This window comes from Arvicola amphibius, chromosome 9 (assembly GCF_903992535.2).
Source record: "Arvicola amphibius chromosome 9, mArvAmp1.2, whole genome shotgun sequence".
NCBI classification, from domain to species: Eukaryota; Metazoa; Chordata; class Mammalia; order Rodentia; family Cricetidae; genus Arvicola; species Arvicola amphibius.
In genome coordinates, this window is record NC_052055.2 from 59930697 (window position 1) to 59956901 (window position 26205).

Here is a 26205-nt window from a genome sequence, read left to right on the forward strand (position 1 = left end):
AGGCCTTGTCCAGCTAAACAAAAGTCTGCTTAGACACAAACTGCCATGGTCTAGCCAGGCCTCCAGGCTTGCGCTTTGGCTCCAAACCCTCCAGAGTGTATGGCCCTGGACAGTCTTCACATTGCACTTAATAAAGACAATGGCAGGACCTTCCTTCCATTTGTAGTGGGATTTCTGTGAGTTAGCTTAGGTCCAGAGCCTGTGCACAGGCACAAGTGGGCCACAAATTCTCCCAGCTGTTAACTGCTTCTCTTGCTATGCATGGCTGGGCAAGGCCTCACCTGTAGCATCTCCTCCTCTACTAAGTCAGAGTGCAGACCTTTGCTGGCAAGCTGTTTGACAAGCTCTCTGCAGAGGTGCTCGCGCACTGAGGGTCAGGATGACTCCCCTAAGAGAGAAAGGAAGAGAGGAAGGTAATGGAGGACTAGACCTCTGCCTTCTTAGCACTGAGTGTGGGGACAGATGTGATGAACCCTGCTTCATAGTCCTGCCAGCCTGTAGAGGTCACAGCTGGCTGTGATGGACGGGCTGGGTCAGAGGGGAAGGAGGGGCAAGCCCTTGGCAGATTCTGTTTGACTGTCTCCAAATAGGTCAGACTGTTTCTCCTCAGTCTGCTCCAACTACGAGTCTTGAGGTGAAAAATGGAGTGAATTGCGAGCACAGTCCTGTGGATCTAAGCAAGGTGAGGAGACATGGCAGGTTGACTTCTAGACCGAAGGTTATCTGTAGTGGAGCCCAGGGTCTTCTGGAATCTCTCTGGGATCTGGTAAGCTCTGAGGGCTCATGAGCCTTCCCCAAGAGCAGCACTGCTTCTGTGGAAAGGGACGCCATCTTCCTTGTCATCTCCCTCTGCACACTCGGCCTGCCGGCTCAGCACAGCGAAGACTGACTACTGCTGAGGGCTGCTGACCCGGCTCCCGGCTCATTAGTGACCCTCTGGCCTGATGCCCTGCAGTCCTTCTCACTGGTGTCACTGCAGTATTTTGCTGCTGCCTCCTAAAGCTCCTGATGTTGGGTTCTTCTTGGAGGGCTGTGGCTGCTGTATCTGATGCAACAGTCGAGTATTGCAAGGAGAAATAACATGACCCAGAACTCCTGAGATGCGTCCTCCCAGAGGAGCATGGTGCGGGGGGGGGGGGGGGTATCAAAGTTCTTGTAGTTAAACTTTGATTCTTGAGGTGGCTCAGTGGCTAAAGGTGTTGCTGCCTGAATTCTGTCCAGAAACCCACACAGTTGTGGGAGAACTGATTTCACAAGGTGTTCTCTGGCTTCCAGACATGGACTGCAGCATGTGTAGACACACACCCACACCTCTACACTAAATTATATATAGTTTATATGTGATATAAGTGATAAATATGTGTGTGTATGTGTGCGCACGCTCGTGCCTGTATTCTAAGCTCCGTAGTTCTAGTTAGCTTTCTCTCCCTGAATCTTAATCACTTCCCCCCCACACTTTGTTTTTATATAGTGGGACTGATCTGATCTATGATCCCTCCATCCAGGGTTTTTATAAAGTTCAAATAAAACAGTGAGGAACTCTTCTGTAACCTTGAGTGATACTTGAAGAGAATGATCGCCAGCGAAGCCGATGGCTCCTAAATTCTCAAAGACTCCTGTGTACTTTCAGGTGGACCTTCATTTCATGAAAAAAATTCCCACTGGGGCAGAGGCCTCCAATGTCTTGGTTGGAGAGGTGGACACTCTGGACCGTCCCATCGTCGCCTTTGTGAGGCTCTCCCCAGCTGTGCTCCTCTCGGGCCTGACGGAAGTGCCCATCCCAACAAGGTACCTGGGTTCTGCCCGGAGCTGAGCGACTATGAACACTGGCGCTAGAAGCTAGTTAGTACCAGAAGTTAGGGTGGGCCGTTTGGAGAGAGCGTTCAAAATTCCTTGGTGAGCTATGAAGGGGATGAAGGGAGGATGGAGGGTGGGGGGAGTGAGTTCTATCTTTTAAGGCTGTGACCATGAGTACAGTTGGCCTTGGAAGAGGAGGAGCCCAGGGGAACAGGGAAAGAGCACAGCAGGGGCCACTGGACTGTCACACCAGGAGGCCTCGGTCTCCAGGGAACTGTCTCCAGGCAAAGGTACTGATGTCTTCCACAGTGCTGGCAGGACTTGGCTATTTGTGTGCCCCAAGGTGGTGACGTGGTTATTCAGAGCCCCACTAAGTATAGAGAGTGCACAGCTGTCCAGAACACAATTCGCGCTCCTCCCCAGGACTTGGTCATTTCAACTTCCCTCACTCTGTCATTTTCTCATTAGAACAATGGATGGGGATTAAATAACCTTGAATTTACACAGCGCTGCAGTGTTTTGAAAAAACATCCTTTCTATAGCTAGGAATTGTGTCTATGGTAACGCTGAGAAGCCCAGCCAGCCACGTTATTGAATGATGTCTTGTTAATAGCTCTGAATGATGCCTGGCCATAGCAGGCTGATGTTTTCTTGAAGGCGGTGATGGTCTCTGTGTGGTAGTCCGGGCAAGGTTTGCTATTTAGAGTGGATAAGATGTAGCTTCTCCTTCTTTATTTATGTAGCTCCCTCTTTTGTGTGTTTTGGCAGATTTCTATTTATCTTACTGGGCCCAGTAGGAAAAGGTCAGCAGTACCATGAGATTGGCAGATCCATGGCCACCATCATGACGGATGAGGTACACACCACTTCTGCCTTCCACCCACTCATCTCGTAAATAGTGAGCATTTCTCTGTTGCGGAAGCTGTGTGCGTTGTTGGGGACAAGATGAGGACTGTGACAGCATCTGTTGGGAAGCATCGGGGACTTCTCTAGGAGCCATTCGAGAGAACTACGCCCTTTGGGAGACTTTTCTTGCAGTTCCATTGCTTGTTTGTCTATGGACAGGTTCTTAGCACGTGGCCCAGGTTGGCCTTGAACACCCAGTGCTGGGATTATAAGCATGTACCACTATGGCCACTTAACTCTCCCTTTTTTAAATAATCCAAGATGCAAAGACATCATTTTCTGAGAGAATTATTATTGCCAAGTAAAATGTGTCAACTCATATTTAATGGAGCTCATGAGAATATAGTTAATTAAATATGTTGAAGTTATTTGTAGAAAGAAATGCTCCTGTTCCCTGGAAAGAGAGGTTTGCATAAGGTCAGGCCTTGCCCTCAGGCAGTGTCGTGTGGAGGTGTCACCACTGCTCAGCAGCTGGGGAGGGCTGCTGTGCAGTGGGTGTGCAAGGCGCACGCCTGTGTGCTAAGTCCACCTGTGATCTCTTTCTGCTCCTTTCACAGGTGACTTCCATTAGCAAGGCCATCTGATTTCAGACGTGACTAAGAAAATTTCTGTATGCCTTGTTCTTTCTCCCATGGAGACAATAAAATGACTTTAGAGTCGTGTCTCGTGTCTTCTCTCCATGAGCCAGCCTGGCTTCCACTTGAGGTGCCCTCCTGCTGTGGCTTTGGGTGTGCCTGGCTTCACGGGCACAGGCACTCCACACTCAGCGTTAGGTTCCTTTATGCACTAAGTTTTATGTCTTACATGTTCATGCCAGGGATAAAAATCAAGAGGCTATATCCGTTTCTCAGTGTTCAGTAGATATTGTTGCAAACAAAATAATGTTGAGTTTTCCTAAGGTTTCTTTCCTCCCTTCTGTAGATTTTTCATGATGTGGCATATAAAGCCAAGGAGCGAGATGACCTTCTGGCAGGGATCGACGAATTCCTGGACCAGGTGACCGTGCTCCCTCCAGGGGAGTGGGACCCATCCATTAGAATTGAGCCACCCAAAAATGTCCCTTCCCAGGTAACGTTTGCATATAAGCTATTGGTGACTGCTGTTCCTTCCACAGACAAGCAAAGTTATGTTATATTTATGCTTAATATACCAAGACTCGTCCCTGTTTGGGAGCTCTTGAATGTCAGACTAGGAATAAAAGATTAATCTATAATAACAGGTCGGCCCTGATGTGATATCATTGTCTTTTGTTTTGTTATTGTTGTTGTCTTGGTTTTTGGTTTTTGAGACAGGGTTTCTCTGTGGCTTTGCAGCCTGGAAACTAGCTCTGTAGACCAGACTGGCCTCGAACTCACAGAGATCCATCTGCCTCTGCCTCCACGTTCTGGGATTAAAGGAGTGTGCCACCACTGCCTGGCTAAGATATCATTGTTAACTGGGAATGGAGTTTTAGCCGCACTTGGAAGGACTGATCTAGAGTGAAGGAGGGAGAGGGAAAATATTTCCTGGAAATACATTGTATACAAAATAATCAAGTTTAAAAATGGTATAATGAAAGAACAAATAGGTTTCTAGATGGTTCTCTGACATACTGAGGATGGAAAGAGAGCTTCTATATATACCAGATGAGGCCAGGCATTTTTATCCATGTAAATTTGGCCTTCCCAGATGCCCACCCCCTGCTCTTATCTCTAGTTTACAGAATTAACTGATCTAGGGCAAGATTTTAAAGGTCAGTGAGACAGGGATGCAGACTTGAAACTGAGGCTTTAGTCATACTTTGTCTCTGGAAAGTTATAGGTAGGCATCAGATTCTATTGGGGAAGTTGTTTCCTGTATGTAAATACATATCTCCCACCCCATGAAAGTCAGTTGCATCAAATCAGCAATGCATGTGGAAGCCATGAACATTTGAACATTTTTCTGGCTTTCAGACGTGGGGGAAGAGCAAAGACAGAGAGATGCCGACTTGACACATTTTGTGATCTTTTGTCAAAAGGAAAAAAGGAAAATGCCTGGAGTCCCAAATGGAAACATTTGCCACATGGAACCAGAGCCACATGGAGGACACAGTGGACCAGAGCTCGAACGGACTGGGCGGTAAGTTCTGAGACCTGTTCCCTGGGTGCTGCTTGCTGGCAGACACTGTGTTAAGGAATGAGACATCCTTGTCTGTGGTTGGCTTTCAGGTGGGACCATCTGCTGTAAATGTGATGGATGTGCCTAATACTGCATTCATTCATTCATTCATTCATTCATTCAGGTTTTTTAAATGTTCTGCCTGTCCACTAGTCCTTTCTAGGCATTGTTTGTTCTGATGTGAGCACACGCTTCCCCTTCCTCGTTTCCTGGTGTCCCCATTTCTCCTTTATCTCCGCCTAGATGCTAGTTCCTTTGGAAAGCCTTCTAGTATTCTCTGTGGCTCAAGTTAGGTACTTCTACATTATTGATCTTTAACTCCCTGTCCTACCTCGTCATAATTACAAACTATACCATATTTCAGTATTGTTTCTTTTTCTGTTTGGTTTTTTTGTGGGTGGGTGTGTCTTTCCTGCTAGACCCTTGACTCAAAAAAGTCAAATACTTCCCTGTTTTCCTGGCACTCAGCACAGTGCCCAGTGTGAGAGCAGACACATGACGTCTGATGAGTGAATGGATTCTTTTAGATTCATACCTCTGTGTAGCATGGAATGGACAAGGTCTGAGTAAATGCTGGGTTATCGCTTCAGGATGAAAAACTCCCTGAGGGTAGGAGGATAGTTGTTATATTAGGTGTGTGTGTCTAAGGGAAAATCTACAATTCCAGGCCAGTGTTGTAAAGACGGGTGTCCTTTATGGTAAGTGATGGTAACTAGTCCACAGACCAGGAAGCTTATATTCCAGGTTGGAAAGAGATAGAAGACAATGGCATGAGCATTGATGTGGGAGAAGGCTGGGACGGTCTAGATGTTGTGTTTTGTCTACAGAGGATCCAGTGGGTGGGAGTCGTCAGGGCTAGACTCATGGTGGTGATATAATTTTCATGTCATCTTCCTCTTTGTCTGTTTATCTTCTTCTAGAAACTCAGGTGTTTCTGTTTAATTTTTAAAAAAAAATATAGTGCATGGTTTATTTTTCTACTCTTGGAAAATCATGGGGAAGTCAGGAAGGGGACAGAGAAATTGGGAGTGGGGATGGCCCTTACCCTGGCACTGTGCTGACAGGAGTACATTTTCTGGTTGGAAGGATGTTTTGAAGGTAACTGTTCTGGGATAACATTGGCAGGAAGGATGAACCCTTGAACGGTCGTGGCTATTGCTAAAGGGAGCAGCCTAAAAGAAAGTTGAACATTTTGTTTCAAGTTGAGAAAGGAGCATGGGAAACGAGTCTAGCAGCGGTGAGGGGAGCATCAGGAGAGAGGCTCCAGGGCAGCCCCGGAGGGGGCGGGGTCTGATAGCACCTCAGAGTTACAGTGTATCTTTTTGATGTATAACTATGTCTATACCCAGCTGTAGGTGAAGCACTTGGATTGAGGCCCCACGGTTTTCTCAAACAGGCATCTGTGCAGAAGTGACATTTCAGGAAATAGAACATGAGAATCTTGTGTTTAAAATCAGTTCCCTGGCCAGGCGGTGGTGGCACACGCCTTTAATCCCAGCACTCGGGAGGCAGAGGCAGACGGATCTCTGTGAGTTGGAGGCCAGCCTGGTCTACAAGAGCTAGTTCCAGGACAGGCTCCAAAGCCACAGAGAAACCCTGTCTCGAAAAACCATAAATAAATAAATAAATAAATAAATAAATAAATAAATAAATAAATAAATAAATAAGGAAAGAAAGAAAGAAAAAAAGAAAGAAAGAAAGGAAGAAAGAAAGAAAGAAAGTCAGTTCCCTGTGATGCTTTGGGCCACCGTTGGATTGGATTTCAACGGGTACAGGATCTTGGAAATAGTATCTGATTTTTCCCATGGAAAACACCAGTGACCGGATTATCACACTTCATCACAAACCCAATAATCTTAACTCAGAAGTTCAAATAGGATTTGGAAGAGTTCTGCATGTTTCACACAAGGACTTCTGGGTGTGGCAGTGCTTGGCTGTCCTCTTCCTGAGCTAATGTCATCCTCAGACTACCTAAGGAAGGACAAGAGGGCCATAGCCTTCCTGTCACAGTAGCCTCTCAGGCCAGGGGACCCACCGCCTCTGTGAGAAATCACAGTTCCACGCCAGCTTTGGCCCCTAACCCACTTATAGTTATATATAAAAGGTGAATGGGAACCCTGGACTTGTGAGCGTTTCTGGAACCTTCTGGACTACATAATCATGAAAATGTTTCTAACTCTTCCCACCGTTTGTTGCATGGTTCCGAATGCAGATGTCTATTTATGCATATAGTGTTACAGGACCTCGATCCAAATGCAGAGACTTAGGGATGGTTATTCATGTTGGTGAAGAGGGTTGGGAGATCAGGTAGAGGGGACTCCAGGAACCCTATGACAATGGGACGCACCCCTCTGCATTCTGTGTCTTCTTTCCCTCTGAGCTAAGGTTAAGACCATGTTGTGGACCTTCCTGATGCGGACACAGGTGGGGATATCATGGAACAAAGCAGGAAGTGTGACAAGACGCTTCCTCTGCAGCAGGGTCCTCTGGGAAGGGGTTTTGGGGGTAGATTTATATCCCTTATTTGGGGTACAAATTTTTGGGAAGGGTTAATGAAAAAAGAAACCAGAGCTGCTGTCTCGATGATCCCCCACGCTTCAAACAGGTTTCTTTCAAAGCACAGCAGACAAATGGATGGCTGGCCTGTCCCTAAAGCCCTCCAGGGAAGGGCTCCCTAAGTCAGTGTTCCAGAGCCTAGTGACCCTCTGCACTGGTAAGTCTGCTCTTGCATCAAGCTTAAATTCATCTCTGTGTGCCTCCTGCCCCCAACACTTGAACATCAAGGATGATATTGGAGGGAAAGGAAGTTCCAAGTATGAAGAGAAACATCTACATCTATTCAGTGTCTGCATTCTGGTCTGATTTTTTGCATGTATATCTAAAAGAAGTAATCAGTGCTGGGCGGTGGTGGCGCACGCCTTTAATCCCAGCATTCTGGAGGCAGAGGCAGGCGGATCTCTATGAGTTCAAGGCCAGCTTTGGTCTACAGAGCAAGTTCCAGGATAGCCAGAGCTGTGTAATAGAGAAATCTTATCTCAAAAATAACTGAAGTAATCAGAAATTGTTCTAGTCATGCCGTTAGTGTGGCCCTGGTATCTGCCTCTCCCTAGAAGTTCTGGGCAGATGCCTTCTGTTTCATATAACTTGTGTGTTATTCACCTTCGTGAAGCCTCTTTGCCCAGAGGTGTGCTGGTCAATGGTGTAGCATCTCAAGGAGCCTCAGTCAGGTGCATGAGATTCTTTTCCCTTCAGATGGAGGTTGCTGGTAAGAGGTGATGGGCTCCTGGTGCAAGACGCTGTTGTAGGGAGGACCCTGAAACACTTTTATAGTGCTCCAGATTAATCACTGCCACCGCAAAGGTTCATGAGGGTCTGTTTGTACAGAGAGAATAAGACAAATGGCACTCTGTTTTAGATCAGGTCTTTGGTCCCAACCCCAAGGCTGACTTTGGATGTTCTAGGCCAGCTCCTGGAGAGAGCTCTTCTACCTGAGCTGTTTGCTGTACATACCAATGCTAAAGCAGGTCCTGGGGTTGACTTTCTTATCTCCTCCCAAGACCACAGCCAGATGGTGATGTTACTGGTATAGCTGGAGGAATGGCAGCACAGCCAGATGGTGATGTCACTGGTATAGCTGGAGGAATGGCAGCACAGCCAGAGGAGAACAGTGAGTGAGCAGTTCCACGCTGTGTCCCCTCTGCACCCCAACCTCAGGCCAGTGCTGTGTAGAGCAGGCTTGCCTGGCTTGTCTTTTGGGTGTAGGTCCTGACCTCTTCTTAGTTCCCTGGGCTCTTAGGAGAGGCCAGGGACAGCCACACTGCCCTCCAGTGGAGAAAATGGGTTTGTCGTAGCTTTCTTTTCTTTCTTTCTTTCTTTCTTTCTTTCTTTTTTTTTTTTTTTTTTTTTTTTTTTTGGTTTTTCGAGACAGGGTTTCTCTGCAGCTTTAGAGCCTGTCCTGGAGCTAGCTCTTGTAAACCAGGCTGGTCTCGAACTCACAGAGATCCGGCTGCCTCTGCCTCCCGAGTGCTGGGATTAATGTCGTAGCTTTCTTATGGTCCCCAGCTGTCACCAACATTTTGACAGTTTTGTCTTATTTTTTTCTTCTCACTTGTTTTTATGTTTTCTAGATCATTTTAAACTAAATTGTCGATATCATTTTCCTGTAAATACCTCAGTATGTATCTCCTTTAATAAGGGTGTTTCAAAAGCAATTATGCCAATCTCGTCTAAAAAGATTAACCATCTCATTACTTGCTGATAGAGGATCCAATCAAAGTTTTCATTTATTAGTTACTGCCCTGAAACATTGAAACATCCCATACTTCTTTCCTTTTTTTTTTTTTTGCCTTCTATCTGAAGCCAGTGCTATTTCTTGTAACTTTTCTGTGGTGCTGAGGCCAGGCTTAGGAAATGACTCAGCTGGGGGCAGTGTTCCTCCTTGGTGTGTGTCCTGCTCTTCCTAGGCCTCTTCTGGAGTGCTTAAGCAACAGTGGAGCCCTACCGATTCTCCCTCCTGAGTGGCCCTTGAACTTACCATTCCTTCTCTCAGCCCACACTCCCTTCCCCAGGCCAGAAGCGGCCACAGGGCGACGGTTCTAGAATGCTTGTTGGACGCTGCTCCACTGTTTAAATTCATTAGTAGTAACTTGGCATGCTGTTAGGATTAGACTCCAACTCCTCAAAACCATTCACATCCTCTGTGACTCAGTTTCTCCAACCTTGTCTGTCAGTTTTTTGCCCTTGTGCTGTTGATCTCTGCTAGCGCCTTGAACCTAGCGCATGTTCTCACCCTGGGTGTCCCCATGCTGGTCCCTCCACCTTGTCTGTCTCCCAGTCCTCCTTTGAGTCCCCGTTGATGCCCCCCAGCCTGCGCTGCCATAGCGCCCATCGTCATTGCCTGTCCCCTGCACTGCACTGCTGGTCTGGGAGAACAGGGCTGTGTTGGTCTTGCTCACTGCTCCATCTCCAGAGCCTGGCACGGTGCCTGGCACTCGTTCTCTTCTACTCGTCAAGGGCATGAGTCAGTCGTTGTGCAGAGACCGAGGCAGGGGCTTCTCAGAATGGGAATGTGCATGCGTAGAGCTGTATGCCCGGAAAGCCTTAACAACACTGGTAATCTGAGCTGCTTTCACATTTCCTCTAACGGCTTAGAAATGGAAACTGACACTAATATTTGCTTTCTTGTTAAGTTTTTGAATATTGATAAGTGGGCAATGTGCATACCTACACTGACTTTTTAATGCTTGGTACATATTCAATTTTACCATACGTCATACCCTGGATTATAACAGAGTCTGTCTGTACCAAAATGATGTGTTTGGGGTGAAGTTGAAGGTAAAATATTCCTGAGCACATTAGAAGTACTTTCAGGTGTGTTCTGCTTGTGCCCTTGTGGAGGAGGGACTGCGTTAGAGGCCTGTCCACCCTGTCTCTCTGCAGGCTGTTTGGGGGCTTGGTGCTGGACATCAAGCGGAAGGCTCCCTGGTACTGGAGTGACTACCGAGACGCACTCAGCTTACAGTGTCTGGCCTCCTTTCTGTTCCTATACTGTGCCTGCATGTCACCTGTTATCACCTTTGGGGGACTGCTTGGAGAAGCCACTGAAGGACGTATAGTAAGAGCTTTCATCATTTCTGGTGGTCCAAACCAAGACTGAAAATATTGTGGTGACCCCGAGAGAGACATACATGGATCCCCTTAGGAAGGAGAAAAGGACAAGATCTCTGGAATAAATTGGGAGTGTGGGGGGCAGGGAGGGATAGAAAGATAGGGAGAGGGAAGAGGACTGGAGAAAATGTATAGCTCAATAAAAACAATAATAGAAAATATTGTGGTGGCATCCAAGTTCTTTGGGGGCACCTTCCATCGTCAGTGCTGAGGAGACTGGATCCTGTGTCCTGAGTGACTGGGTTTTCTGCCCTATGGAGGAGCCCAGCTCTGCCTCCTGCATACACCCCTAGTTCTTGTACGTCACTTTCACTAAGTGGTTCCCAGGAATGTAAATGGACCCACTGATAACATTTGCAAACAAGATTTATTGACTGTGTGATAGGGTGTCTGTCATGTGAACAACATTTGTGCTTTTTTATATATCTTTAACTACTGAACTGAGCTAAAGGATGAAACTCATGAGAAATCATGGCAGGTGGCTTGGTACCTGAATTATTAGAGTGGCATTGGTTTGCAAGAGCTCTCGGTTCTGTGTACCCCTCCCTCTTGCATAGAAGAAATACAAGCAATGACTGTCAAGGCACAGAGCAACTAAGTCAGTGTAGGTAAGGCAGCTGTTCTCTGCGGACAACTATGGACTCTTGTTTTTTCTCCTCCTCAGAGTGCAATTGAATCCTTGTTTGGAGCGTCCATGACGGGGATCGCCTACTCCTTGTTTGCTGGGCAGCCCCTTACCATCTTGGGGAGCACTGGCCCTGTGCTCGTGTTCGAGAAGATTCTGTTCAAGTTCTGCAAGTAAGACATTGTTTTTCTGCAGGTTACTGGATGTGGCTGCAGTCTGCCAGTGCCGAGCACCAGCTCCTGTGCAGGCTCACAGCAGACACAAACCCAAGGGACAGGCATCTCTGGCCTGCTGTCCTCCCGCAGCCCTGTAGCCACAAGCCTCCCTCTCTCCAGAGCCTGCCTGGTGTCTCCTCACCATTACTGAAAATCTTTACAGCTTTAGTCTCTTAAATTTATCACTTTTTGAGATTTATTTATATTTATTCTATGTATAGAGGCATTTTGCCTGCATGTATGCTGTGCACCATCTGTGTGCAGTGCCTGTGGAAATCAGAAGAGGATGTTGGATCCTCTGGAACTGGAGTTGCAGGTGGTTGTGAGCTACCCATTTGGGAGCTGGGAATCAAATCCAGGCCCACTAGAATTGAAGCCAGTGCTCTTAACCATTAAACCATCTCTCGAGCTCTATTTATTTATTCTGAGCTAAGGTCTTTTGTGTAGCCCGGGCTGGCCTGGAACTGTGTAGCCCAGGCTGGCCTTGCACTCACATTCCTCTTACTATGACTCCCTGAGTGCTGGGCCGCGGGCTGCACCACTATTGCCCAGGTGGGCTTTTTATTTGTTTGTTTGTTTGTTTGTTTGAGACAGGGTTTCTCTGTAGCTTTGGTGCCTGTCCTGGACCTAGCTCTTGTAGACCAGGCTGGCCTCAAACTCACAGAGATCCGCCTGCCTCTGCCTCCCAAGCTCTGGGATTAAAGGTATGCATCACCACTGCCCAGCATACTTTTTAATTTTTAAGAAAACCATCTTAACTGATTCAGACTCCCTCCCTTTTATGTTTTAGACCAATTTTAAGTTGGGTCTACTGTCCTTCATATTCTGTTTGTGGATGTGGTGGGCCTAACAGTGGTCTGATTTCCATCCTGTAAGACCCTTTCCCCACATTGTGTTAGAAGTAGAAACACACAGGACCAGAGCCAGCCCCGTCTTCTCATTCACAGCCACGCTGATAATCACATTGGGTCGTAAGGGCAGAAGGATTACTGTACATGTAGTGTTTTCTTCCTTCTCTGTTTTCTGTGCCTTTGCCCGGCAAACAGTTCCAGTGAAGAAGATGTTGAACACGTTGTCCCAGGGCTTTACTGCGGCGTGCAGTACATGCAGCCTTAGGGACAAAGGGTTGCAGTGCTGGTGTGGATAGGCTGAGCCGGATCAGCCATGGTGGTCCTTTGTCTCTCTGTGCCTCCCTTCGGTGGTCTTCACGAGCTCCGGTGTTTTGCAGGGACTATGCCCTTTCGTACCTCTCCCTGCGAGCCTGTATCGGGCTGTGGACTGCCTTCCTGTGCATTGTTCTCGTGGCCACGGACGCCAGTTCCCTCGTCTGCTACATCACCCGCTTCACCGAAGAAGCATTTGCCTCCCTGATTTGCATTATTTTCATCTATGAAGCAATAGAAAAGCTGATTCACCTGGCAGAGACCTACCCCATCCACATGCACAGCCAGCTGGACCACCTTAGCCTCTATTAGTAAGTATGCTTCCTGCCTTTCTTCATCACCCCCCCTTACAGAATTGGGAACTTTCTCTTTACCAAGACATGGTAATCAAGTAATTTACACTGCTATATGTTTGTCAATGTAATGCATGTGTTTAAGTATTAATGTATCTTGATCGTGTTCACCCCAATACTTTCCCTTATATTCCTCCACCCTGTCACCTTCCACTGATCTTTGTCTTCTGTCCAAACCCAGTCCTCCTTCTCCCTTCATGTCTTCATGTGTGTGTGTGTGTGTGTGTGTGAGAGAGAGAGAGAGAGAGAGAGGGAGACCCACTGAGTTTGATTGGGGTTGCTCACATGAGCATAGGTTATTGACAAGAACACAGACCTTTTGCCCATGGTTAGGCCACTGAAGAAATTGTCGGCCTTTTTTCTAGCAGCCTGCCACTTTGTTTGGCATGGAGTCTCTGTTGTTTGGCACTGTGTTCCCAGCTAGCTGACCTGCAGGTTCCAGGTCCTCTGTCTCCATGTTATCGTCATCGTCGGTGTGAGGGATTGCGGCTGCACACAGCATTCCTAGGTGTCTAGATCTAGAGGTTTAAACTCAGTTCTCATGCTTGTATAGCAAGCAAGCACTTTGCCCACTCAGCTAACTTCCCAGCCTTGAGACTGATTTTCCTTTAAATCTAAATGTAGTTTTGAGACTTCCTTCTGCTGAGATCTGAATTTTAATTCTGTTATAAAAGGCATGGTTTCTAAATGCACAGGTGAAGCAAGGGTGGTGAGAATGGCTGTTAGTTGACCATACTGATGCAAGGCATGCTGAGGCTGAGAGGCAGCATGGTGGCCTGCAGGACATTGTGCCTAACCTGGATGGATGAGAGAGGAGGGAGGGGCACTGGAGCAGCCAGCCTGGCTCAGCTGGAGTCAGCAGGAAATACTGGGTACAGGAGACACACTCCAGGAGGTTCGCACAGAAGCATGAGAGTCAAACCCTCGCTGTGCAGATTGATTCACGGCGAGAGCTTAAGAGGTAGAAACTAAACAAGGAACTTCCCTGGCTTATTCTGGGCATATTGCATGCCAGGCATAGATTGTCCATACCATTTTATCCAAGGCCTACATGCTGACTGAGTGGAACACACCTTTAGTCATGACCAACTGAAAATCAGCATGTGGTTGTGTTGATAAATCGTCTTCAACCAGTAGGACCCATCTCCAAGATCTGGAGTGTATGAGAAAGAAAGGTAGCTCGGACAGAGCCTTTAGCCTAGGCCAGCTAAGAGCACTTAGTAACTAGCGGGCGGCTTCCATTGGGATGTTTTCATCTTTCCCTAGCTGCAGGTGCACGCTCCCAGAGAATCCAAACAACCATACTTTACGGTACTGGAAGGACCACAACATTGTGACCACAGAAGTGAACTGGGCGAACCTGACTGTCAGTGTAAGTCTGGGGATGGGCAGGTCCTCTGTTGTGACCACCAGGTCTATAAAGGACTTCTAGATTGAGGTAGAGCAACCCTTTGCTGGACCCTGGCATTTAAGCTTAAGCCAGATTCAGTAACATTTACCTGTAACCTTGGGAGCCTGAAGTAGGGACATTGTAAGTTTAAGGCCATTAGGGCTGTGCAGAGAGACCCATCTGGGGGCTTAAGAAGAACCATTTTGATCATATAAGCAGTAACTGTGTGGGGCGTGTTGATTAGCTCTGTATATTGATATACCTAGAGATTTCTTTTTCTTTATCATGCTAAAATTGATACATTTTATTTATTTATTAATCTCTGTAGTATCCTTGGAGGGAACAGTTGGCTGTTACACATTTCTGCCACAAGAACTCGAGAATCACCTCTTGTGTTTATTTTTGAAAACTGCCTTGGGATTTGTAAGAATTTATAAGATATACTTGGAAGAAAAACTGGTCTATTATTGTGACTGTGTTTGCCCCTCCAGTGACATGGGTTTCCCTAAGATTTTTAAGATGACTTTTATACTCTGAACTGTTGTATTTCCCATTAGTGTATGCTCATTTCTTACCAGATTCTCTCCGTGACACTTAGAAAATTAGCTACTAATGGCAGTGATAGCTTTATTTCATTTCTTTGTTTTATATAAACATGATGGCTGATTTTCATAAAAAAAAAAAACTCACAAAAATGAATGACAACATAGGAGCAAAGAGGTCCAGGCTCTGTGTAGCTGGAGGAAATTCAAGTTTCAAAGGTTATCTAATAAAAATAATATCACCTTCTGAGTTCTTCCCAGAGCCTCAGAAGTGTGTGTTCCAGACAGTTCTGATTTCATGCCTAAGTGTGTTGGTTAGGACCACCCAGTGTTCTCGACAGGGACTTGCTAGTGAGAGCCCTAGCTACATGGTGGTCACGTGGCCAGTGCTGGTGGTCTGTGCTCACCCGCAGCCATGGGATAGCAGTGCATGGTGAGCTGGGAAGGTGGCAGCTGTGTGTCCCCGTGTGCCACTTTGTAACCCAGAATTCTTGTCCCTCCAGGAATGCCAGGAGATGCATGGAGAGTTCATGGGCTCGGCGTGTGCTCATCATGGACCCTACACTCCCGATGTGCTCTTTTGGTCCTGTATTCTCTTCTTCACCACCTTCATCCTCTCAAGCACCTTAAAGACGTTTAAGACGAGCCACTATTTCCCGACCAGAGTAGGTAGCTGCTCAGATGTTGCTTTTGTGTTAGAATTCTAACTACAGAACTGACTCTCAGCCCCATGGCAGCATGGAGGGTACCAGCTTTCCTGATAAGCTGCACTGGGGCAGGGTTTTCTAGTGCGTGGCAGCCTCCTTCACAGCTCCATGGTATGGAATGAGGATGCCTAAAACCTTTCAGATTAAAAAAGACGGGGTAGGTTGAAGGTGGTGGTACTGTCCCCTAAAGGTTATGTCTCAGTTCCAGACTCTGTTCAAGTTCGTGTCTGAGATTCTGAGACACATGGGATATAAAACTAGAGCATGCATGTTGGAGAGATTGGCTTATGTTCTGTAAAGGACCCAGAAGCCCCTTCCTTGGCATGGTTCTTGCCATAGGTTACAAACTCTGTAGCTTCAGGAGCCAGCCTGTCTTTGTCTTGGGTTCCTTCCCTGACCATCTGAAGCCTCAAGAGCCATTGTGTATGTCACAGGCAGGATTTCTGCTGGTCCAGGCAGAGCAGAACGAGAGGCCTGAGTTTGAGCAGCTGTGAGCCATGGCTTCAGCGAGTCCACCGTTGAGGCACATCCACATACTAGAGTATGGGGGCGGGGCTCGGTTGGTTTTTTACCATATCTACATCCATGATTAAAACCCATTCACAGGCCTTAGTGAGCTTGCAGAGTAGCTGAGGGAAGCAACACATTAATAAGTTCACAGTCTGTTTCCTATCTAGACAAATAGTTGACAAGTGGCTGCTACATGCTGACCAGTTGCCAAGCCTGGGTAAGTGTCATGGAGTGGTCAGGGCCTGAGTCATCGGAGAATGCATAGAACAGTCGGATGAACAAAACCATTGAGAGAGTGCTTCAGATCTGAGGCCTCAGAGCAAAGGGACATTAGTAGTGATGCTGTGTGTGCCAGGATGTCTTTACCTCCTCTCTGTGGGGAGCTGAGCCCAGGGTGCTGGTCCCTATCTGTTACTAAAGCTCATCTATGATGGAGGACTTTCATTGGTTAATTAATAAAGAAACTGCGTTGGCCCTTTAAGAGGACAGAAAATTAGGTAGGCACAGTAGACAGAACAGAATTGTGGGAGAAAGGAAGCAGAGTGAGGCAGATGCTTCAGGCAGTCGCCATAAGCGGTCGCCATGCCTCTCCTCTTCAAGATGGACGCAGGTTAAGATCTCTCCTGGTAAGCAGCCACCTCGTGGTGCTACATAGATTACTAAATATGGGTTAAAGGAAGATATGAGTATTAACCAATAAGAGGCTGAAACTAACGGGCCAGGCAGTGTTTAAATAAATACAGTTTCTGTGTAATTATTTTGGGTGTAAAGCTAGCTGGGTGGCAGGATGCAGCCTGCCACTCCTTCTACACATCTAAGCTCTAAAATGGGATGATCCTCTTGGAACAGGTCTTAAAATGAATGGGAATACATGTGCACACACACAAGCACACATACACATACACACATAAACAGACATACACATATATACACCACACACATATGCGCCTCGGGTGGACCTGTGCACCCCAATCGGGGCTCTCTAGAGACTAGTCTGGATTACAGTAGACTTGGTCAGAGGTTTGTTGTTCCATATTATACATACACACGTGTGGCATTACTTTGAGTATACTAAAATAGTCTTGATTAACTAGTTTTGCATTAGTTCAGCTGCTAAGTGTTTTCTGAGGCACAGTAGCTCTTGAGGTGCTAACTTCTTTGCTCTGATTCTTTCTCATGCCAGGCACGCTCCATGGTGAGCGACTTTGCCGTCTTCCTTACCATCTTCACAATGGTGATCATCGACTTCTTGATTGGAGTCCCATCGCCAAAGCTTCAGGTCCCCAGTGTGTTCAAGGTACGCAGATGCCTGAGTGTAGACTGGTCTGAAGTTGAGCTCACAGGTTCAGTAGGCAAAAGGTAATGTGTGTTATTATGAATACCTGCCCTGCTAAGCTTTAGTTGAATGGAAACTGCCATTTCCATAAAGATGTGCTGGTGTGGAGAGGTGGCCCCAGGAGCACTTGGGTGATGCTTCACAGAGCTCCAGCTTTAAGGAACTGGGAAGGAGTAAAAACGACCTAAGCCCTAAGAAGATCTTGTTTGGAGTCCAGGGCTCCTGCTGAGCCATCAGGACATCTCTTCAACCATATTTTACACTTGTTTATTTATAATCCATAGTAGTTTAAAAGCTCACATGCAAGCTGATTCATTGGGAATTCATTTCAGTGCAAGGGTTATAAGCAGATGAGACTGGAGAGCTGAGCTTAGTTAACTCCACAGACCCTCATTGGGTGGGGAAGGCAGAGAGCCTGGATATGCTCAGCTTCTTCAGAAAACTCCAGAGTAGGAGGGGCTGAGGATGTCAGGAAGACAGACGGTAGTAGAGGTAGTGGATGCTCCATGGCTCACTCCTTAATCCCAGCACTCGGGAGGCAGAGGCAGGCAGGTCTCTGTGAATTTGAGGCCAGCCTGGTCTACAGAGTGAGTTCCAGGACAGGATGCTCCATAGTGAGTTACTTTGCTGTCTTCCTCACTGTAAGCAGTCTCTCTCTCTCTCTCTCTCTCTCTCTCTCTCTCTCTCTCTCTCTCTCTCTCTCTCTCTCTCTCTCTCTCTCTCTCTCCCCCCAATCTGTTTAATTTTGTTAAAATGCTGAAAGGGTTGAGAAACACCTCCAAGGGCCTGGTGTTCTTATCCCTGTATGAATGGTCACTATCAGCTTTTTCTCTACCTAATACCTAATTGGCTACAGGACAAATAGATTTTGTATAAAAACAGGCAAGTTTGGAGCATTAAGCAGTCCTTGGGGAAGTTCCATGGTGCACAGGCTTAAGACTGAGTTGATTTCTGGGACCTCTCGGGGGCAGGAAAAGATCCGAGGAAATGTAGCTGGTGCAGACAACTTAGGAAGCAGAGAGGAAGCAGCCCCTTGCCTTCTCTCCTTACGTAGCCAGTCCCAGCTCCCAAGGCCGGGCTGAAGGCAGGCATAGTCACTTCTTATCCACTGGGGACTAGTTCTATGCTCTGTTCTAGAAAGGAAACGCTGTATTTGCAGACAGCTTGTGTGCAAGCGCCTCGGTTCTTACAGCATCTCTAGACCGCTCTTACCTAAAGCAGTTGTGTGCTGTTATACTGCAGTGTTAGAGAGCAGTGTAACCCAGAGGCACCTCCCCAGCATCTCTAATCTGCAGCTGATCAAGTCGACAGATGTAGCAGGCCCGGCTGTGCGACCACCTATAATATCATTAATGCATTAGCAAGCTTCCGTGTTGGCCTGAGAACTTAACTACTACCTATGACTATATAGTATAACTATGGAGAAACAGAGGTTGTAAAGTTTTAGAATTACTTAACTGATTCAAAATCTAGAACTTATCAGCATTACTGAAGAGTTCTTTAATCCAAGTGTGGTAACTAATGTAGCAGGCAAATGCTCCAGATATAGCCATCTCTCCTGTATTTGCTGAGTTTGGGGTCATTCTGGGTAATAAGACTTTTATCCTCCAATACCATTTGTCTTTTCTTGGTGTACACCAAGGGTGGGGCTCAGAGTTTGAACAAATGCTTATAAAGCCATTGAAGAGGGTCCTAGGTCAGACATCCCCAAGCTCTGGGACTCTTAAGCCTCCAGTTCCTGGGTTCCTTTTCACCACATCTGAGGGCTGATGGACAGAATCTGAGTGACCTGGGTCCAGTGGCTGTTGTTTGTACTTCTGACAGTCCTCGGCTCCAGCGAGGAGTGGTGAGAATCATCCACATTTCGCACATTTGTCTCGGGAAGTCTTTTTTTTTTTATTATTTTTTATTTTTTTTATTTCATTTTATTTTATTTTATTTTTATTTTTTATTTTTTATTTTTTTGGTTTTTCGAGACAGGGTTTCTCTGCAGCTTTAGAGCCTGTCCTGGAGCTAGCTCTTGTAGACCAGGCTGGTCTCGAACTCACAGAGATCCGCCTGCCTCTGCCTCCCGAGTGCTGGGATTAAAGGCGTGCGCCACCACCGCCCAGCTCGGGAAGTCTTTTTTTTTTAAACAACAGATTTAGTTACTAATAAATTTACTTGGACTGACATTGAGATAAAGTTGCTTTCTCTGCACTTGGGGACTTAGGGAATAAATAGAAGGCCGTGTAGGATTAATGAATATTCCACAGGAAGCTGTTAAGTGATGATTGATTGCTGAGGAGGATTTGGGAAAAAGGCCAGAGATTTCCTCAGGGGTTGCTGTATTTCATGTTTTATTTTATTTTTCTAGGGATTTTCGTTCATATGAGATCAAAAAGAAGAATAGACTAATGATTAAGCTTGGTTTATTATGCTCGAATCTCCAGAGTTAAGATGCAAAAATCCAGCTTGTTCTTAATCTCTTAGCCAACACGGGATGACCGAGGCTGGTTTGTTAGTCCCATCGGCCCTAACCCCTGGTGGACGGTGATAGCTGCAGTTATCCCGGCTCTCCTGTGCACTATTCTGATATTCATGGACCAGCAGATCACCGCTGTCATCATTAACAGGAAGGAGCATAAGCTCAAGGTAACCAGAGCTTCTAGCCTAGACGGCTGAAATGGCAGCTTCTTAACGTTTATATTTTGGGATAGGCCTGGCTCTACCAGGAACTGAACTGAATAAAGTCTCAGAAGGGCTTTTCATTGCTTGCCCATTAATAACGAAGATTGGTTGGAGGTGAGAACAGTGAAACCTGAATTGTTTTATGGGAGGAGCGTGGACTCAGTACTCCCCTCTCAGACTGTGTAGAGATGGGTGGCCCGAGGTCCTGCTGGTCCCTAAATAGCTACATGTTCTGAATCAACAACTAAACAGCTTTTCCACAAGCAGGATTTCTCCCCCTGAGATCCAGTGTGAGGCTTTAAGATGAATCTTGAGTTTAGGATTACAGACTAGGGTTAGCTCTGACTCTCGTATTAGTGAGATGCCACACGCCTTCTCTACCTCTATGGCAGAATCCAGACTTAGCAAGGATAGGGACGGTGTCCAGAAGCTCAATAAAAGTGTTGCTCCCTAGTATCTAGAATGGTCACTATATGGCTTGCTTTCTGCCGCTCTTCTAGAGGAGGCTGGTTTTAAATGTGTGAGACTCAGGCAAAGGAAGCTGGAGGCTACTATATAAACACCAGGTATTTGCATATATATATATATATATAGGACAAACCAAACTTCCCTTTTTCTTCTGTTTCCTTCTAACTGGGAGGGCTATAAGAATTCTCCAGACTCTTTCCCTTACACTCCTGCTAGCTTACAGCCTGAAGCCTTTAGCTCACGGTACACAACCTGCTTCAGCCGGCTCACTGAAGGTGCCTGTCTTCCCACAGAAAGGCTGTGGCTACCATCTGGACCTGCTGATGGTGGCCGTCATGCTGGGCGTTTGTTCCGTCATGGGGCTGCCTTGGTTTGTGGCTGCCACTGTCCTGTCCATCACACATGTGAACAGCCTCAAGCTGGAGTCTGAGTGTTCTGCTCCTGGGGAACAGCCCAAGTTCCTGGGCATCCGAGAGCAGAGAGTTACGGGCCTTATGATCTTCGTGCTGATGGGCTGCTCGGTCTTCATGACGGCTGTCTTAAAGGTAATCAGTCATCGAGGGTCTTTGTGCCAGGAACCCTGCTGGGGATACAGTGGCTCCAATATATAAATATGCAGATCCCTGCCCCGGAAGAGTTCATCCTGTGAGTAAGACAATTAAATGTGCTGAAGAAAACAAACATTGTAATTATAAAATGTAATAAGTCATCTGATGGACCACTGTCTTGCCATTTTCTTTCTTTTTTGAATAGGTCCCTTAATGTTGGAGGACCAACCCAGGGCCTCTGCGTGCAAAACAAACACTGTGTTGCTGAGCCATGTCCCAGCCCTTCTTACTCCTGGGATTTTGTTTTTGAGACAGGTCTTATATGGCCCTGGCTGGCTAAAACTCACTATGTAGACTAGGCTGGCCTTGAACTTGTGGCAGTTGTCCTGCCTCAGCCTCTTGATTGACAGGATTGTAGATATTGTTCTAGTATGTTTTTTACTGCTATGATAAAGACGATGACCAAAAACCACTTGGGGAGGAAAGGGTTTATTTCACCTTGTACTTCTAGGTAACAGTCCATCATGAAGGAAAGGCAGAGTGGAACTGAAGTAGAAACCGTGTGGCATATTGGCTCATAAGCTGGTCCATGCCCAGCTGACTTCCTTATACAATCCGGGCCCATTTGCCTAGGGATGCTGCTGCCCACAGTGGGCTCCACAGTAATCATTAACCAAGACATGCCCACAGGCTGTTCTTTACTGACATTTCCTCTTTCCAGGTGACTCTTAAGTTATATCAAGTTGGTAATAGACTCACCGCACAGACAACCATCCAGCAGTGACTTGTCAGCAGACCAGGATGTCACTCTAGAGTGGGGCAACACAAAAATCCAGTGTGGACTCTGTAACCCTAAGAGGAGCTGCGTTGTTCTTTAGCCCAGGATAAAAACAAACCAAGAGACTAGGCATACAGGATGCCAGGCAGCGGCTCCAGGCTCAGCGCTGCAGCAGCCAGGCAGAGTGGGGACGTGGTGGAGGGAGGAAAATCATGTTTAAGGCCTTCCTTCTCTGCACAGCAAATTCAAGGCCAGCTGTGTGGAAGCTGAAAGACATGATGTGGCAGGAAAGCCACGTTCACATGTTGTGTCCACCACGTAAAAACCCAGCATGACGACATGTTCTCAACTAGTTTCCTCTCTGCTGCCCTCAAGTCTCTAGGTCAATAAAAATGAATTTTTTTATAGTTTGTGGCAAAATACATTAAGTTCCTGAGGAGGTACCTGATGGTGAATATGGAAGATTTAAATCACACCAGTGAAGTGTGTGTTTGCGTTTGACCACACATGTGTATGCATGTGTGTGCACATGACCACAAGTGTGTGCATGTATGTGCATGTGTGTGCACATGACCATGGGTGTGTGTATATGAGCACAAATTTGTACGTGTGTACATGTGTGTGCACATGTGTTTGCATGTGTGCTTGCACATGACAAGTGTTCGTGAATGTGTGTGTGCATTACCACAAACGCGTGTATGTGTGTGCACATTACCACAAATGTGTGTACATGTGTGTGTGTGCATGATCATGAGTGTGTGCACATGTCCATAACTGTATGGGTATCCCATGTGTGTCCTCATACTGGAGAAGAGGGATGGCTAGCAGAGGGAGAAGCTGGAGGAGATACAAGGCCCGTGTTACCTATGGTTAACAATTTCATTTCAAAATAAAAAGATTTTGATCATCATTGACTTATCTTTTTGTTTCCAGTTTAATGGAAAGAGAGATTTATGAAATTGTCTGTGGCTTGGTTTCATGTTCAGAGTTAAAATGTATATAGATGGTACATGGTAGCACACGGCCTTTAACCCGGCACCCAGGAGGCAAAGATGGGCAGGTGTCTGTGAGTTCAAGGCAAGCCTGGTCTACATATTGAGTTCCATGCCAGCCAAAGGCCACACAGTAAGACCCTGTCTCCAAAAAATAAATAAGATTTGATGGCTTTAAGTCCTGCTGGTGTCCCACATTTCCTGTCTTGCTCCCTTGTCTGCAGTTTATCCCGATGCCAGTGCTCTATGGAGTTTTCCTCTACATGGGAGTCTCTTCTCTGCACGGAATCCAGGTACTGTGTGGTTCAGCTGGGCCGTGTCTCTTGCTATATTCACTTGTCCCGACCAGAGAGGCACAATTCCCCAAGAGAGGCACAGCCGGTTCCTGAGATAATACTTCTTATCTTGCCATTTGGCCAAGAAATGTCTTCAGATGTGGGGTAGGAAATACGGCCATGCTGGTGTGAGAGGACCGTCTGCCAGGACAACAGGGCTTAATGTCACAGTCGTGAAACCAGGGATACTTTGTCGAATTCCTGTAGTCAAGAACCAAAGAATCACCAAGATGGCTCAGCAGGAAAGGGCTTGCTACCAAGCCCTTAACTTAAGATGCTTGCTACTAAGCCCATAAGGCACTTGCTACCAAGCCTGACAAATCTGAGTTCCATCCTTGGAACCTATGGTGGAAGAAGAGAACCAACTTCTATAAGTAGTCCTTTGACTTCCACATGCATGATGGTGGAGTGTGTGTGTGTGTGTGTGTGTGTGTGTGTGTGTGTGTGTTTTGGGGGTGATATGTGTGGTTGCACATGCTACAGCAGGCATGTTGTAGCCAAAGGACAACTTTGTGGACCTGTTTCTCTCCTTCCACCTTCATATGGGTCCCAGGATTTGAACTCAGGTCGTCAGGCTTGCACACCAGCCCTTCTCCTGGACCATCTCTCTAGCCCCAGAACATCACAATTCCTTGATCCAGAATTTTAGAGGTCTTTTTTGATCTTGTAAATAAGTAACTTCAAACCTTTCAAAGAACAAGCAAGAAAGTTGAGTTTGAGAACTTAGGGATTTGTGGGGAGAGAATTTCTTCATTGAAACAGTGTCCTATTCTGTGGCTCAGTTGGACTGGGGACCCACAGTGTAGCCTAGACTGACTTCAAACTCTTGGCTATTCTTTTGACCCAGCCTGTCTGTGTAGCCACGCCTGGGTGGAGTTGGTTTTGATAGTAAGCTCAACGGTGCAGTTGGCTTCTGGTCACCCACCTGGGAACGCTCTCTGCAGCTGCAGTCTGTATTGGGCGGGGATGGGGGGAGGAGGGACTGCACCTGGAACTAAAAAAGATGGTTTTTGTCTTGACTGCCACTTCCAGGCCTTGGCCAAATCTGTCATCTCAGAGACCCAGCTTCCATTCTCTCCGGGAGGAACGGCCCCAGCTGCCGTGCGCAGCAGGTGGTGGGGGCTACCGTGGGCTTGAGGTTCCTACCCAGGGACCTCCAGAGCAAGTGTGTCTTCTTCCTTCCAGTTCTTTGATCGTCTGAAGCTTTTTGGGATGCCTGCAAAACACCAGCCAGACTTCATCTACCTGCGGCACGTGCCCCTGCGCAAAGTCCACCTCTTCACCCTCATCCAGCTCACCTGCCTCGTCCTGCTCTGGGTAATCAAGGCGTCGCCAGCTGCCATTGTTTTCCCAATGATGGTAAGGGTTCTCTCCCGCCCCTCCCCTCATATGGTTTCTCTGTGTAGCCCTGGATATCCTAGAACTCACTCTGTAGATCAGGCTGGCATAGAACTCAGAGATCTGCCTGCCTCTGCCTCCCGAGTGCTGGGATTAAGGCATGTGGCCTGGCTACTGAATGAAGGTTGTTTTAATAAAAAATACCAATGTTATTTTTTTGAAGCAGTGCTAAAAAATGTATACCATAAAGTTTCTGTGTTCACCATTTTATTTATTTATTTGTTTGTTTGTTTGTTTGGATTTTCAAGGCAAGATTCCTCTATGTATCTCTGGCTGTCCTGGAACTCACAGAGACCCACCTGCCTCTCCCTCCAGAGTGCTGGGGCTAGAGGCATGCTCCATCATTACCCAGCGTGTATTCACCACTTTTAAGGGTATGGGTCAGGGGGATTAAGAACATTGTTGAGGTTCCAACATCACTATCCGTGTCTGAACCTTTACATTGCAAAACAGAGACTTCGGGCTGTCACCTCTCATTCTCCTTTTCTGCAAATGTGGAGGCACCCACAGTGCTGCTGTTGTCTATCTCTGCGACTTCTGCTACCTTAGCTGCTCATGCGGCATTGCTTTATTTCCCTGTTGTTCATGTTGTCTCATGGGTCAGAATTTGCTTAAGTTTGAATAATGGATGCTCAGTTCATTTATGCTGTAGATTAAATGTCAGTTCCTGGTAAACTGATTCCTTCTCTGACCTCCATGGCACCAGGCATTCACATAGTACACATGCATACATAGTTACATAGTACACACACAAACATAGATACATAGTACACGTGCATATATAGATGTATAGTACACACGCATACATAGATACATAGTGCACGTGCATATATAGATGCATAGTACACATCATACAAAGTACACGTGTATACATAAACACATAGTACACATAACAATATATATCTTAAAAATCAATAAAAATTTAAATGTAAATAATGCTGGGTGCCAGTGGCCTACAGTGAGTGGTTACTGCTGCAGCCATCAAGAGTGCAGTTCTGCTTGAGATGTCCTCGCCTGCTGTGGGAGTCATTTAGCTTGACTTCCTCAGGAGAGGCTCCCCTTTACCACACCTTCCCTTCTCGTCAGGTCCTGGCCTTGGTCTTCGTCAGGAAAGTCATGGATCTCTGTTTCTCCAAGCGTGAGCTGAGCTGGCTGGATGACCTGATGCCTGAAAGCAAAAAGAAGAAGCTGGACGACGCAAAGAAGAAGGCCAAGGAGGAGGAGGTAGAGCCTTGCTGTGCTCAGCCCTGTTTCAGGGTCTCGACCCGCAGAGTGGAAAGAGGGAGGGAGGACGGTGTGTGAGGATACCTTGCCTGAGATCCTAAAAGTAACACTGAGGGGCTGAACGTTACCTCAGCTGAGGAAGGGTTGAAGGGTCCTGGCCCTGTGTTCCCTTGATGTTTTGGAATTGGTAACTAGTCATTTCCTCCTTTGATTTTACCCCAGGATCAAACTATCATATGAACATAAACTCTGAGATTCTCAGATCCAGTGGCTCCTTTGCTTCCAGAAGATCTGAGTTGACACATGCATAAACCCATTATTTCTGAGAGTATTGGTTATGCATCTAATTGCAGATGGTGCAAACTCAGCTTGTGAGGGACGTTCTGTCTTCATCACCCTCAGCAGTTGGCACCTTGCCATCTTACACAATGGACCATGAGCC

At 46.7% G+C, this 26205-nt stretch overlaps 1 protein-coding gene across 1 annotated transcript in view; it reads left to right on the plus strand.

The window, feature by feature from the left end:
* The window catches only part of Slc4a8 (solute carrier family 4 member 8), a 45132-nt gene that overhangs the window by 14320 nt on the left and 4607 nt on the right, over positions 1–26205 (plus strand). The window contains exons 6-21 of the mRNA XM_038342104.2: positions 591–682; positions 1631–1788; positions 2566–2653; positions 3625–3771; positions 4703–4803; positions 10282–10456; positions 11174–11307; positions 12578–12823; positions 14132–14237; positions 15301–15462; positions 17198–17311; positions 19823–19984; positions 20782–21033; positions 23031–23099; positions 24327–24500; positions 25626–25763. Coding sequence (XP_038198032.2) covers positions 591–682; positions 1631–1788; positions 2566–2653; positions 3625–3771; positions 4703–4803; positions 10282–10456; positions 11174–11307; positions 12578–12823; positions 14132–14237; positions 15301–15462; positions 17198–17311; positions 19823–19984; positions 20782–21033; positions 23031–23099; positions 24327–24500; positions 25626–25763 — 2318 coding nt within the window. The remainder of the gene's footprint in view (positions 1–590; positions 683–1630; positions 1789–2565; positions 2654–3624; positions 3772–4702; positions 4804–10281; positions 10457–11173; positions 11308–12577; positions 12824–14131; positions 14238–15300; positions 15463–17197; positions 17312–19822; positions 19985–20781; positions 21034–23030; positions 23100–24326; positions 24501–25625; positions 25764–26205) is intronic.